The following is a 15,275-nucleotide window of genomic DNA, read 5'->3' as shown; positions in this document are numbered from 1 at the left end:
GATACCAGCCCAAACCAGTACTCCACCTCCACCTTGCTGGCGTCTGAGTCGGACTGGAGCTCTCTGCCCTTTACCAATCCATCCATCTGGCCCATCAAGACTCACTCTCATTTCATCAGTCCATAAAACCTTAGAAAAATCAGTCTTGAGATATTTCTTGGCCCAGTTTTGACGTTTCAGCTTGTGTGTCTTGTTCAGTGGTGGTCGTCTTTCAGCCTTTCTTACCTTGGCCATGTCTCTGAGTATTGCACACCTTGTGCTTTCGGGCACTCCAGTGATGTTGCAGCTCTGAAATATGGCCAAACTGGTGGCAAGTGGCATCTTGGCAGCTGCACGCTTGACTTTTCTCAGTTTATGGGCAGTTATTTTGCGTCTTGGTTTCTCCACACGCTTCTTGCGACCCTGTTGACTATTTTGAATGAAACGCTTGATTGTTCGATGATCACGCTTCAGAAGCTTTGCAATTTTAAGAGTGCTGCATCCCTCTGCAAGATATCTCACTATTTTTGACTTTTCTGAGCCTGTCAAGTCCTTCTTTTGACCCATTTTTCCAAAGGAAAGGAGGTTGCCTAATAATTATGCACACCTGATATAGGGTGTTGATGTCATTAGACCACACCCCTTCTCATTACAGAGATGCACATCACCTAATATGCTTAATTGGTAGTAGGCTTTCGAGCCTATACAGCTTGGAGTAAGACAACATGCATAAAGAGGATGATGTGGTCAAAATACTCATTTGCCTAATAATTCTGCACGCAGTGTACAGCCAAATGATAGCATGCTCTTTGTAATTTACTGCATTTTTTCATGTATAAGACTGTTTCTTTCTAAAAAAAAATTAGGTCAGTGCGTTGCCAGGTGGTGCCGCCGTTGCTCGTGGTACAAAAGGGGTTATCCGGTCAACCGTAAGTTTATTTGTAATTGTCCTATTTATAGTTAAATCCCCTCTCATAATATTGTAAAGCGCTACGGAATCTGTTGGCGCTATATAAATGGCAATAATAATAATAATAATAACCGACCACCTTGGCCGGGGTGTTGCCGATAAGGTTCCGCTTGGCAGTCCCAGCTCGCTGAGTATGGCAGAAGCTTCCGAGAGGTGAGTGAGGGAGTGGGTCTTGCCGTCTTTCTCTACCAGGAGCCTGTGCATCCCCTATTTGTAGGGTACCTTGTGGTTTCGGAGTAACTGGGTTAGTGGGCGAAGTGACTGTCTCCACAGGATGGTGTGGCGGGACAAGTCCCTATAGAAGGTGAGTTGGTGGCCCTCAAATCAACTGCAGGTGTTTTCCTGGTTGCTCCCATAATGATCCCCCTATCGTAGTCCCGGACAAATTTTATCAGCATGTCTTTGGGTGCCTCTTGAGGAGCTTTAGGTAGGCGAAAGTAATAGTCCATTGCTATCTGTTTCAACTGTTTTGGGGATAGAAGCGTTGTCATGAGCCGCCTGAGATAATGAGGCATTTCTTCGGCTGTGACGGTTTCAGGGATCCCCCCGAGTCTCGCATTTCGCGCCCTTGTCCTGTCCTCCAGGATAGCCAAACGGTTAAGTATTGCCATAGTGCTCTTCTGGACCGCGTGCAGAGCTGCATCTGTAGCAGATTGTGCCACTTTCACAGTCTCTATATCTGCTTCTGTGCTGGCCATCATGGTGGCAAGTGTGGCTACCTCTTCTCTGACCACCGCCACATCAGCTTGAAACATTGCCCTTATTTCATGGAGTAGGGTTTTTATGTCGGCTTTGGTGGAAGGGGCTGTATCTCCTGGACCCTGGTGCCCTTGGTCAGCTTTATGTGCCCTCTTGAACTCTGAGAGCTGTTCAAGGAAGCTCTCCCCGTCCGAGGACTCCGACATGGAGGCCTCCGCCGGTGCCATTTTGGATGCCTCTGGCCTAGCCGTTTGCCGCAGGAAAGTCCAGATATCGCGGGACCCAGGGCTCGGATCGGCCCGGTATTTCTTGCTGCGCTTCCCCATCAGCTTCAGGAAGGTTGGTGTGCAGGGAGAATGGTGTGCGACCGGGTAACACTGTCGCTAGTAGCCGGTTATTGTGGGCTTTGCACGGAGCTCACTTCTCCTGCGTCCGTCCCGTGAGGCTGCTGGCTCCGCCCCCTCCCAAAAATCTAATTATTAGGCCAAATACTTACAGTACTTACTCAGTGCAACTTGGGCACAGAACTTGACTACTCGCTGACAGTACACTCAGTTGACGGTTGAATACACTACTGCCAGGTTCCCGCGGACATAGGTGTTCTACACCTCTGCAACCTGCTGACTTACTTAAAGCTGATGAGACACTTCTCCGTGAATTTGATCGATTGTGTGTGCGGGTCTCGGAGATCTTGCACAACTGTATGCTTTCTCGCATCACTCTGGACCACGCCAAGACCTCACGGCTCCAGACTACAGATAGACGTCGCGTGTGAGTGAGGTCTTGCCCCGACATCCCCAGTAGGGTACCAGGAGCAGAGGGCTTTGTTGCTGCCAACAGCAGGATGGGGAGCAGCCTACCGGAGTGTGAAAGAACCCGGGAGCGGTAGGGACTTCAGTGCTACAGATGTTTAAATTATGTATTTATTAATTTTGGCCTCAAAAACTAGGGGTCGTCTTATGCATGGGGGCATCTTATAGATGGAAAAATACAGTATATGCCATTATTTTCTCTATGATCAAGCCGAAGCATACAGGGAGATTGCGATGTCACCCCTACTCAGTGATTCCATATTATTAGAAAATTGGATGTTTTAACATTTACAGGGCTATTTACTAAAGTGAGAATTCTAAGTGAATTGAACATGTTAGACCAAAGTAACCAAACTGTAAGCATAGCTGACTTGGAGAAACATTCCCGCTACTTTTCCCTTAAATTTGAAATTCAATTTGAATTCTCACTTTAGTAAATAACCCTATTCTTCCTGGGCCTCTAACAGTGGCGTGCTTAAGCAATCATCTCCTGGTGTCTAAACAGTAAGAATACACACCAGTAGATTTAGAGAAGGCACATGCTTATTACTCTATCACACACATACAGGTGATTTGATGTGAGCAGCATATTTATGAAAACGCATGAAAAGGTTTGCCCAGCAGTATGTACAATGCATATTCTGCAGGATTTTACATTGCCAAATCATTTTATTTTATACACCTTCTTCTGAGTTCTACATACCGCATGGCAACCCTTATAATGTGCTGCCCATCAATCTGTATATGTGACGTGTCCCTGAAAACATGGTCGATCTGGTAACCCTACATAAAAACAGCACGCACCTTGCTTGATACATGCCATGTCTTTCAACATGTGTACTGGAAAATATTACTTCTGATTCTATAAAATGATAAATTATCTTTTATAAAAGTACAGTAGAAAGCCATGGAGTATTCCAATGCATGACTGGCTAAACCAATAATAATGCTAAAAACAGGCAAGATATGGGTTGGATTAAAGAAATACAGGCACATGGAATAACCCTGATCTAGAAATGTAGTGACTCTCCAGTTTTTTTTATTTGAAAGTATCAAATTACACTTCATATTTGAACACGAGGAGTTACAGACTACCCTGCAGGGATCTAGATCAGCTTGGTAATGCCACTAAAGTAACCTTAACTATTATTAATTTAAAGGGACACTATAGTCACCAGAACAATTACAACTTAATCTAGTGGTTCTGGTATCTTTATACTGCCCTTGTAGGCATTTTAATGTAAACGCTGCCTTTTCAGAGAAAAGGCATTGTTTACATTGCTGCCTAGTAACACTTCTAGTGACAGTCACCCATACGGCCACTAGAGGTGCTTCCTATTCCAGTAATGCACAATGTGCAGAACTGGTGTTCAGTGTCTCCACGCTCTTCATGGAGATGCTGAACGTTCCCTATAGAGATACACTGTTTCAATTAATCTCCATGAGGAGATGCTGATTGGCGCAACAATAGCTTCCCAATACTTTTCTATGGGGAAGCATTGTATTTGCTGAGATCATCCAGACTGATTATTCCAGATATAGAGGCGGGGCCAGCAAAAGCAAAACTGGCGCGGTGAGAGAGAAAAAGTGAGTAATTTCACTTTTTCAGGATGATCGGAGCAGGGCTGGTTGCCCAAAGTACCACACCAGCCCTACATTTTCAGAAATACGTGTTTGTTTCTTTAAGTTGTATAAAAAAAACTGTTTATATGCCCATGATCAACTCTCTACATTTGTAGTGTGATAGACATCCATGTCCATGTTATGTAATTGGCTGTAGCTGGTACCAGACCACTACTTCTTGAAATAGACTGGAGATTTTCTTAACACATCTCACATCTCAAATACATATTCGTTAAGGAGAAGAAACCTTTGGAAGGGATAGTTCCCCTTTAAGTGAATTTTATTAAACTTTGTGAATGACACCCAACCACAGTTTAACTGCTAATGGGATCTTTGCCAAGCTGACCCAGCACAGTTTAGAACTCTAATATTGTGTTTGACAAATACTTTTTTAGGGGGTTGAAATATTTTAGGTTAGTAACATTGACGAATAACACTTACTTATATCACTAAATGGTCTGACAAAGTACAACCCAACACTGGGGAATGGACATTTTGTGAGATTGTTATCCAAACTCCAGTTCTGGGTTGTCACTTGTGGACACAATTTTAACTTCAGCCAGTTTGATCAAAGATAGTTCAACCAAAGTGAGCCACTTCTGGATAACTTGTCTGTATTCAGAAAATAGGTACTGCCACAGGCTTACAGAAATGGAGATGTGACCTATAACAAATGACCTCCCATAGCCCATTGATTAGAACATCAAGATACCTATTTTTTAGTTAGCAATACTGAAGCAGTCAAATGTATCCAATAAACTAATCATGCTCTTCAAATGTTTTTATTATTTTTTCTCCCTTTTTACATCCTTTCCACCACAGAGACCCGCCATTCTCAGGTACCCATTATTTACATGTGCAAATGACGATAACTCACTAGCCAGCGTGTAATCCATATCAAAACCAAAGCATTTTATTTTCTCCATGGACAGGCTCCGATTCACGAACACTCTGTGGAGAGAGACCAAGTATCAGTCTTGGACATCTGGCATAGATAACAGGTTCTGCAACCTCTTGTGTCAATCTGTAGAGCATGCCATCCCTCTATACCTTCCATTGACAAACTTTGTTAAACTACAGTAATGTCCTTTGGCCTGCCCCTGCGGCTGACACTGAATGACGGGGCTACAGTACAACTGCAGAACTTATACTTAACTGGGAACCATTTATCTGTAATGAGATAAGCCTCATTTTCTTTATGTCGCCTATAGTACATGGGATATACTGTATGTCCCATTATATTCTTGTGACTGCATTGCCCTGTTATTGGGGCTGTATGTGCCCTGACACACTTTTTACCAGTGCTTGTACCATCCTATAAGAATCGGGAAAGACTCAGTGTACAAAATGATAGCTTCTTTCTGTTTGTGTGCAAGCCATGGGATTTTGTAGAAGGGACTCATTGTACTATAACCCAATACCTTACACCTTCTATGTGACCATGTATTGGAAAGAACAGATAGATATTTTGCTGTGTGCCCCCAGATAATGGTAGGAGTGGGATTAGAACTATGTTAACAGCTTCTTATTGTTTTGTCATCTTGTCTTGACGTTAGAACAGACTTACTTAGACAGCAATTGAGTTAAGTAGAACAGGAAGGCCTGGAGACACATTCAGTGGCACTTAGCATCTTTATATGTTTTTCCACCCTGCCATGCGAGGTACAGCAGGCTACAGCAGTCTTTCACAGTTTTACACATAGTACTATATGTCTTATAGAACTGATGCTATGAATGGGTTTTTATCCTATTTATAAGCAAACAATTCACAATTTCTCACCTAGAATGATATCAGTTTATTCTAAACTGAGTCAGTTAAGAAATATATACTTTTTGATCAAGGGAACACCTTGGTAGAGAGCACCAAATATGTTTAAAGGTTATTCCGGGCTTATGAACAGGTAAACCGTTTATTGAATTACACTGATAATACTTTAAAGGCAATGACAATACCAATATGTATATTTACTCTTACCTTATTAAAAATAAGCCAACCCTGACTATTTGACCTGCAATGCACCTAACGTGTGAATTAAAGTTCAGCCAAAGTTCTATTTAAGAGAAATGGCATCTGGCTTTAAATAAGCCTGTGAGGTCCAAATGTGAATAATATGATTTGTATGAGAGTATGCCTGCTTTCTTTACAAAAGAAACTGAACAGTTTAACTGTCTGGAACACTAAGAAATATTACACCCAACATCCAGGAAGTAAACCTAAGCATAACTGTCCCTCTAATTCTAATTAAACCCACCGGGATAGTGGACTAATAGGCTATAACCCTGTATGCCAATTTGAGTTCTACAGCAATGCAAGATATTTATCATACAGTCAATGAAAAAGTCATGAAACTTTATTTTTGTCAAAATCTACAGAATCTAAAACACACATTGTATAGATCTATTGCCACCCTAGGGTAGGTGTTCTCTGCCCACCCAGGTAAGCACTCACCTATGGTGGTAATCCCTCTTTAGCACTCTGCTGTCACTAAGGATGTGTTCTTTGGTGCCTATGCGCTTGTCATGCAGATGGTGATTGTCAGTGCCAAAAGTGAGCTCTTTGCTGATGCTGCCCATCTTTAAAGATCTTTCCTCTGCCTGCTCTGTGCTTAGCGCTTTTCGCGAACTAAAGCTTCCTCACAGGTCCAAGGGTCTATGTTATTCTGCAGATTATGTTATCTGAAAAAGACAGCCGCTGTCCCATCCCTCCCTCCTACTCCTGTTCCAGCAGCCCCCCTACAGCCTCCTCCTCCCCTCTCTGCCTCCTGTTCTAAATTCTCTTCCTGACACTTATTGGGTTCTAAGAATTGGATTCACACAGGCACATCCACCTCTCTAACACTGTGCCTCGTTTATCTCTTTCTAGTCTATGTCTGTGTTTGTCTTCTATCTCTCTATTACAGACACATGCTGTCGTGATATTCTGCTCACCCCCTGGTTTCCATAATAATATACACACAATCTTTACTTTTCTCTCTGAATACAGATCTTCTTTCTTTCTTTCTTCCTGTGCCTGTGTAGGTGTGCATCTTTTAATCCCCAGTAGTTGCTACAGCATGTACTAATTAGCTACATTGCCTTACTGTGTCTGACCCTTTCCTCAGAGAACCACTTGTACACACCATTAACTTCTTATTACCACTTAACACTAACACTAATGACCCCTAACACTACAAGTGCAGAAACCTACCAAAATCGTATGTTTCATTCCCCACAAATCCTAAATCTACGTAACCGTGAACATTCTCTAACCTATAAACCTTCTGCACGGGGTGAACTGCTGTATTTCACCTCAATTCAGTACCTTGTATATCAGTGCACATGGCTAGCTAATGATGCATCTCATTATACAGAGCTACAGTAAACCCACACTGGTTATAATGAAGTGACTTAATGACATTGCTAGAATGATGGTGACCTTCTCCTGATGATATTTTGAAGTCGACAAGCCAACAAGCAGTAGATCAGCTTTGCAGTTCACGAGTTTAGGACTTGGATGAGGAAAAGAAGAATAGACTAGTTACTAGACTTGTGTACAGCAGAAAAAAATAAACATTTTTTTTATTTGGTCTGAGAATTTCGTCAACACAGTAGTTCAGCTTGTCTGAATATTGTCCATGCAAACAATTCAGGAAAAGCTTATTCAGACAAACCATAAATATGCAAAAAAGACCCTATCACTGTACTACTATATATATATATATATATATATACACACAAACACACTTAACAAAATTATAAACGCAATGCTTTTGTTTTTGCCCCCATTTTTCATGAGCTGAACTCAAAGATCTTTTTCTATGTACACAAAAGGCCTATTTCTCTCAAATATTGTTCACAAATCTGTCTAAATCTGTGTTAGTGAACACACCTCCTTTGCTGAGATAATCAATCCACCTCACAGGTGTGGCATATCAAGATGCTGATTAGACAGCATGATTATTGCACAGGTGTGCCTTAGGCTGCCCACAACAAAAGGCCACTCTAAAATGTGCAGTTTTATCACACAGCACAATGCCACAGATGTCACAAGTTTTGAGGGAGCATGCAATTGTCATGCTGACTGCAGGAATGTCCACCAGAGCTGTTGCCCATGAATTGAATGTTCATTTCTCTTCCATAAGCCATCTCCAAATGCGTTTCAGAGAATTTGGCAGTACATCCAACCGGCCTCACAACTGCAGACCAAGTGTAACCACACCAGCCCAGAACCTCCACATCCAGCATCTTCACCTCCAAAATCTTCTGAGACCAACCACCAGGACAGCTGCTGCAACAATCGAATATCAGCACAAACTGTCAGAAACCGTCTCAGGGAACCTCATCAGGTCTTGACCTGACTGCGACAGTTCATTGTCGTAACCGACTTGAGTGGACAAATGCTTTGGCACTTTGGAGAGGTGTTCTCTTCACGGATGAATCCCGGTTTTCACTGTACAGGGCAGATGGCAGACCGCGTGTATGGTGTCGTGTGGGTGAGCGGTTTGCTGATGTCAACGTTGTGGATCGAGTTGCCCATGGTGGCGGTGGGGTTATGGTATGTGCAGGCGTATGTTATGGACAATGAAGACAGGTGCATTTTATTGATGGCATTTTGAATGCACAGAGATACTGTGACAAGATCCTGAGGCCCATTATTGTGCCATTCATCCACGACCATCAACTCATGTTGCAGCATGATAATGCACGGCCCCATGTTGCAAGGATCTGTACATAATTCCTGAAAGTTGAAAACATCCCAGTTCTTGCATGGCCATCATACTCACTGGACATGTCAGCCATTGAGCATGTTTTGGGATGCTCTAGATCGGCGTATACAACAGTGTGTTCCAGGTCCTGCCAATATCCAGCAATTTCGCACAGCCATTGAAGAGGAGTGGACCAACATTCCACAGGCCACAATCAACAACCTGATCAACTCTATGTGAAGGAGATGTGTTGCACTGTGTGAGGCAAATGGTGGTTACACCAGATACTGACTACTTTTTGCACCCCCCCCCCCCCCCCCCCCGGAATCCTCCCAATACAGTAAAACTGCACATTTTAGAGTGGCCTTTTATTGTGGCCAGTCTAAGGCACACCTGTGCAATAATCATGCTGGTTAATCAGCATCTTGATATGCCACAACTGTGAGGTGGATGGATAATCTCAGCAAACCAGGTGTGTTCACTAACACAGATTTAGACAGATTTGTGAACAATATTTGAGAGAAATAGGCCTTTTGTGTACATAGAAGCATAGAGTTCAGCTCATCAAAAATGGGGGCAAAAACAAAACTGTTGCGTTTATAATTTTGTTCAGTGTATATATATAAATATATATATATATATATATATATATATATATATATACTGATCAACCACACCATCCATTTAATTAATTAAAACCATGGATTATATATTGTGTATGCATTACTGGTGCTGCCAAAACAGCTCTGATAACTCAAGGTATGGACTCCAGAAGACCTCTGTACGTGATATCTGGCTGCAAGATATTTTAGTACTGAAAGTTGTGAGGTAGAGCCTCTGTGAATCGATTTGTTGTTCCAGCACATCTCACAGATGCTCAATTGGATTGAAATCTGGGGAATTTGGAGGCCAAGGCAACACCTTGAGCTCTTTGCCATGTTCCAGAAACCATTCCTGAACAATTTTGGCAGTGTGGCAGGGTTAATTATCCAGGTGAAAGAGGCCACTGCCATCAGGGAACACCATTGTCATGAAGGGATGTACATGACCTGCAATAATCTCTAGGTAAGTGGTACATGTCAAAGAAACATCCACATGAATTCCAGTACCCAAGGTTTCCCAGCAAACATTGCCCAGAGAATAACACTGCCTCTGCCGGCCTGCCTTTTTCCCATAGTGCATCCTGCTGCCATTACGTCCCTTGGTAAACAACACACATGCATCCAGCCATCCAACTAATCTAAAAGAAAACATGATTTATCTGACCATCATCATGGGCTTCCGGATGCAGTCCTATGCACAGCAAACTGTGATGCACTGTAAGGTGGGCTAGCCTATGCTCTTCACATGCATTAATGAGCATTGGGCGCCCATTATCCTGATGTCCGTTCACCAGTTGCTCTTCCTTGCACTAGTTTTGGTAGGTACTGCACACTGGGAACACGCCACAAGTTCTCTCCAAATCAACTAGCCACCATTATTTGGCACTTGTCTCTCAGCTCTTTTTTCCTGCTTTCAATACATGAAATTCCAGAACTGACTGTCCACTTGCTGAATAATATATCCCACCACTTGACAGGTGCAATTGTAACAATATAATCAATGTTATTTACTTCACCTGTCAGTGGTTTTAACCCCTTAAGGACTGGACTTTTTTTGCGATGTTGTACATTTGCGACCAGGCATCTTTTTACACTTTTGTGGTGTTTGTGTTTAGCTGTAATTTTCCGCTCTCTCATTTACTGTTCATATACAAATTATATATTGTTTTTTTCAGGACAAAAGGGGCTTTCTTTACATACCATTATTTATATAATCTCATGTAATTTAATTTTTAAAAAATGAAAAAATATGATGAAAAATTGAAAAAAAATACATGTTTTTTGACTTTTATGTGAAAAATCTTTTATTCATCTACAAAAGCGAATGAAAAAAACTGCTAAATAGATTCAAAATTTTGTCCTGAGTTTAAAAATACCCAGTGTTTACATGCTTTTTGCTATTTTTTTGCATGTTATAGGGCTATAAGTACAAGTAGGATATTGCGGTTTCAAAACATATATTTTTAAAATTTATCAATAGTGACATTGTAACACTATTATCTGTCATAAATCGCTGAATAACACCCCACATGTACATATTTTTTTTAAAGTAGACAACCCAGGGTATTCAATATGGGGTATGTCCAGACTTTTTTAGTAGCCACTTAGTCGCAAACACTGGCCAAAGTTAGCGTTCATATTTGTTTGTGTGTGAAAAAAGTAAAAAACTAAATTGAACGCTAATTTTGGCCAGTGTTTGTGACCAAGTGGTTACTAAAAAAGACTGGTCATACCCCATTTGCAATACCTTGGGTTGTCTTCTTTCGCAAATGGTATGCCATCATGGGGGTAATTCTCATTCCTGGGCTACCATACGCTCTCAAAGGCAACGTAACCAACCTGGTCATTTTCAATGTAAAAATATTTGACCCATATATTTGACCCTGTAACTTTCAAAAACGCTATAAAACCTGTACATGGGGGGTACTGTTATACTCAGGAGACTTTGCTGAACACAAATATTAGTGTTTCAAAACTGGAAAATGTATCACAACAATTATATCATCAGTAAACGTGCTGTTTATGTGTGAAAAATGCAAAAAAAGTCACTTTCACTGACAATATCATCGCTGTGATACGTTTTACTGTTTTGAATCACTAATATTTGTGTTCAGCAAAGTCTCCCGAGTAAAACAGTACCCCCCATGTACAGGTTTTAGGGTGTCGTAGAACGTTACAGGGTAAAATACAGTGCTAGCAAATTAAATTCTCTAGACTTTTGGCCTGGGTTGGCAGGCAGGTCCCTTAAATTGCAATCAATAAAATAACTTAATTATGTAAAAATATTACATAAATATGCACGTAGAATTTAAATATATATGCATATTTATATATTTGAAGTCTACGTGTATATTTATATAATTATTTATGTCATTTTGTATATGGACATATGAATAGTTTGTATTCTTTTTATTTATTTATATATACATAGATATATATACAATTTCATTCTAAGTGTATTTTGATATAAATATATATATATTAATATCAAAATACAGTTAGAATAACATTTCGTATAGATATATATTTTTTTTTTAATTTTTATTATTATTTTTAATTTTTTAAATTTAATTTAAATTATGTATTATTCGTATTTTATAATAATATATATATACAATATATATATAGTTATTATATATATTATATATATACGTGTGTAAATTAATTATAAGTGTATTTTTATATTAATATATGTACATATTAATATAAAAATACACTTAGCATGACATTATATATATGATATATAGACATATATTATATAGGTATAATATATGTCTATATATCATATATATACACATATATAATAATATTTTTTTTTTATTCACTATAACTTTAATTTTTTTTTGATTTTACACTGGCAGGGAGACTGCCTGTCAGCACAGACAGTCCCCCTGCAAGCAGAGTCTAGGACACCTATTGTGACCATGTGGTCGCCCTGTTGGGCGATCACATGGCCACAGGGGTCCTAATCCGCCATGGGGAGACTGTCTGGGCTGCAGGCAGTCTCTCCACAACGGGAGCAACGCCGATCGCCGCCGGGGGAACGACGGCGATCGGGTAAGTACCTCTTAAATTTAGGACGGTTCAGGACCGTCGTCGGTCGGCAACGCAAAAATGCCGATGACGGTCCTGAACCGTCCCGCGTCCTTAAGGGGTTAATGATTGTTCAGTGTACAAATATATTAAACTAATTCTGGTCAGAATTTGTTCGTCCAGATCCCGTCTGAATAGTTTATTTATTTCTTGTTGCAGTCTTTTATTTATTTATTTGATTTAGTGACTGTCCCCAAACCATCAAGTAACCACTGTCCGTGTCATTTGTTCCATGATACGTCCATATAGTGGTTAAGAGTTATGGAAAATGGACAACCTGCTAATCAGCCAAAATTTAGATAAATTGCAAATATTTTAAAACCGAGTGCACAATTCTACTACTTAAAGAAATAAGGCATAACGAAAGACTTCTGAATGCAGTGGAAAATTCCCTAACAGAAACAAATGTAATGGATGAAAGTAGTCTTCAATTGCTGCTCAATATGTGTTCAAGCAGGAGCTACTATTGTAGCATTTTTTTTAAAACAAACAAGTAGCCCATGTAGACTCACTCAGAGATTGATGCAAAAATAAAAAAAACAACTGAGACTTGAGTTTGGGCTGGATTTAGGCCACAGAAGGGGTGTAACGATAGTCACCATCACTGGGAACAGAAGGACACTTTACAAAGGTTCCTAAATTGCTCCAATGTCCGATGCAGCCAACCTGTGTCCATTATAGGTGCAGGTTGTTTATAATGTGGTTGTATATTGTTAATTGTTTTGTGTGCTCTCCTGTCCTGCTGATGCTTGTTACAAACTAAGTGGATTTGGCTATGGAGCCTGTATTGTGCCCGCTGTTGGTAGCAACAGCTATATGCACTACCTGAATAGCAAGGCTTGTTAATTTGCAAATTCAGGTAGATTTGCATATTGCTTATTCCTGCAGGCAGGAGAGATATGTTGTGTTCCCCACCCCTTTATAAACATGTTATTATAATTCCCTGTATGTTTTCTGACATGTTTTGATTGTTTGTATTTTATTATGTTTGTCACAGCAAGCTTGATGCAATAAGCATATGGGCTAGTCCCAAGTAAAAATTAAAATTTGTTAGTTCCTTTTGGAATTTTTTGTCCTGTGTGGATTTTTAGGGATCCCAGTAACAGAGTCTTCAGACCTGTTGGCTGTCTGTATGATCTCGTTAGCCCTGGGATAAATCAAGAGATTTAGGCCTGAGAGCTGGAATTGCCTTTGCAAAGTCAATAGCAAATTCTGGAAGCAGAGCTGCAGAGCAAAAGGCAGAGGGGACAATACCTGCAGCGAAGAAGGGCTGCAGCAGAATAGGCAGTGGAAATCTGTAGCCTGGTGGGGTGGAAAACTCCAGAGAGACCCCAGTCATGCCTTGTCTTCAGACCTGGTGGCTGTCTGTATGACCTTGCTAGCCCTGGGATAAATCAAGAGATCTAGGCCTGAAAGCTGTAAGTGCCTTTCTAAAGGCAATAGCAATCGTTGTAAGCAGAGCTGCAGAGCAATAGGCAGAGGGGACGATACCTGCAGGGAAGAAGGGCTACAGCAGAATAGGCAGTGGAGAGCTGCAGCCTGGTCGGGTGGAAAACTCCAGAGAGACCCCAGTCATGCCTTGGCACCCTTCCCAATGACTAGGAAGACGATTAGGCTGCGGTACAGGAGCTCCGTCACAGGGGGTGCTTTCACACTGCCAGTAATAGGTCAGATGTGGAATTCAGAAAACTCTCCTTTTGTCAAATTTGTCAAGCATTTCTTTTCCCAACATCCTGTCACTAAAACTCACAACCCACTACTTTAGGATAGTCTGTGGCCTCCATGGGTAACTTCATTAGTGGATCCATTCTTCACTTTACTCCCACCTTCCAATTTTGTTACTATCCCATCTTGTCACCAGGTTCCTATCCCCAATGCTGCCCTTCCTATTGTTACTGTGGCTTATATACCCCACCTTCTCTATATTGTAAGCTCGCTGGAGGTGAGCCCTAATCAACCTAGCATTCCTGTCAAAATTGGTAATAGTTTTAACTCTTTTGTTGGTAAATTCCCCCTCTATAACATTGTAATGCACTAAGCATATTATTCACATGCATTCTTAATGGTTGCACACACATAAACCCTTGCATGCCCCAATACTACACAAAACAATATTTGTAATTTTTTTTAAACTACGGCATTAGCAGTCACATACACACAGTTGTAAACCATGTACCTGTGAGAGATTGACTGTTTTTGTCAAAAGTAGCTTTTACTTCTATCTACATTAAAGGACCACTCTAGGCACCCAGACCACTTCAGCTTAATGAAGTGGTCTGGGTGCCAGGTCCAGCTAGGGTTAACTAATTGTTTTATAAACATAGCAGTTTCAGAGAAACTGCTATGTTTATCAATTAGTTAAGCCTTCCCCCTAATTCTCTAGTGGCTGTCTCACTGACAGCCGCTAGAGGCGCTTGCGTGATTCTCACTGTGAAAATCACAGTGAGAGCACGCAAGCGTCCATAGGAAAGCATTATGAATGCTTTCCTATGTGACCGGCTGAATGCGCGCGCAGCTCTTGCCGCGCGTGCGCATTCAGCCGACGGGGAGGAACGGAGGCGGAGAGGAGGAGGAGAGCTCCCCGCCCAGCGCTGGAAAAAGGTAAGTTTTTACCCCTTTCCCCTTTCCAGAGCCGGGCGGGAGTGGGTCCCTGAGGGTGGGGGCACCCTCAGGGCACTCTAGTGCCAGGAAAACGAGTATGCTTTCCTGGCACTAGAGTGGTCCTTTAAATGATGACATCCAAAAGTGATGAGTGGGTGCATACTGGACAGGACACTAAGTGTTGCTCAGGGCACCTGAAGGACAAAGTTCA

The 15,275-nt window shown here is 41.3% G+C and overlaps 1 protein-coding gene across 1 annotated transcript in view; it reads right to left on the bottom strand.

The window, feature by feature from the left end:
- Window positions 1-6,736, bottom strand: part of LOC134603008 (cytosolic purine 5'-nucleotidase-like) — a 41,296-nt gene extending 34,560 nt beyond the window's left edge. The window contains exons 1-2 of the mRNA XM_063448574.1: window positions 6,533-6,736; window positions 4,961-5,034 (exon numbers count right to left, since the gene is read on the bottom strand). Coding sequence (XP_063304644.1) covers window positions 4,961-5,034; window positions 6,533-6,657 — 199 coding nt within the window. The 5' untranslated portion in view covers window positions 6,658-6,736. The remainder of the gene's footprint in view (window positions 1-4,960; window positions 5,035-6,532) is intronic.
- Between the last annotated feature and the right edge of the window lie 8,539 nt (window positions 6,737-15,275).

This window comes from Pelobates fuscus, chromosome 3 (genome assembly GCF_036172605.1).
Source record: "Pelobates fuscus isolate aPelFus1 chromosome 3, aPelFus1.pri, whole genome shotgun sequence".
NCBI lineage: Eukaryota > Metazoa > Chordata > Amphibia > Anura > Pelobatidae > Pelobates > Pelobates fuscus.
Note: the sequence above shows the minus strand (reverse complement) of the source record. Positions and strands in the feature narration are given on the sequence as shown.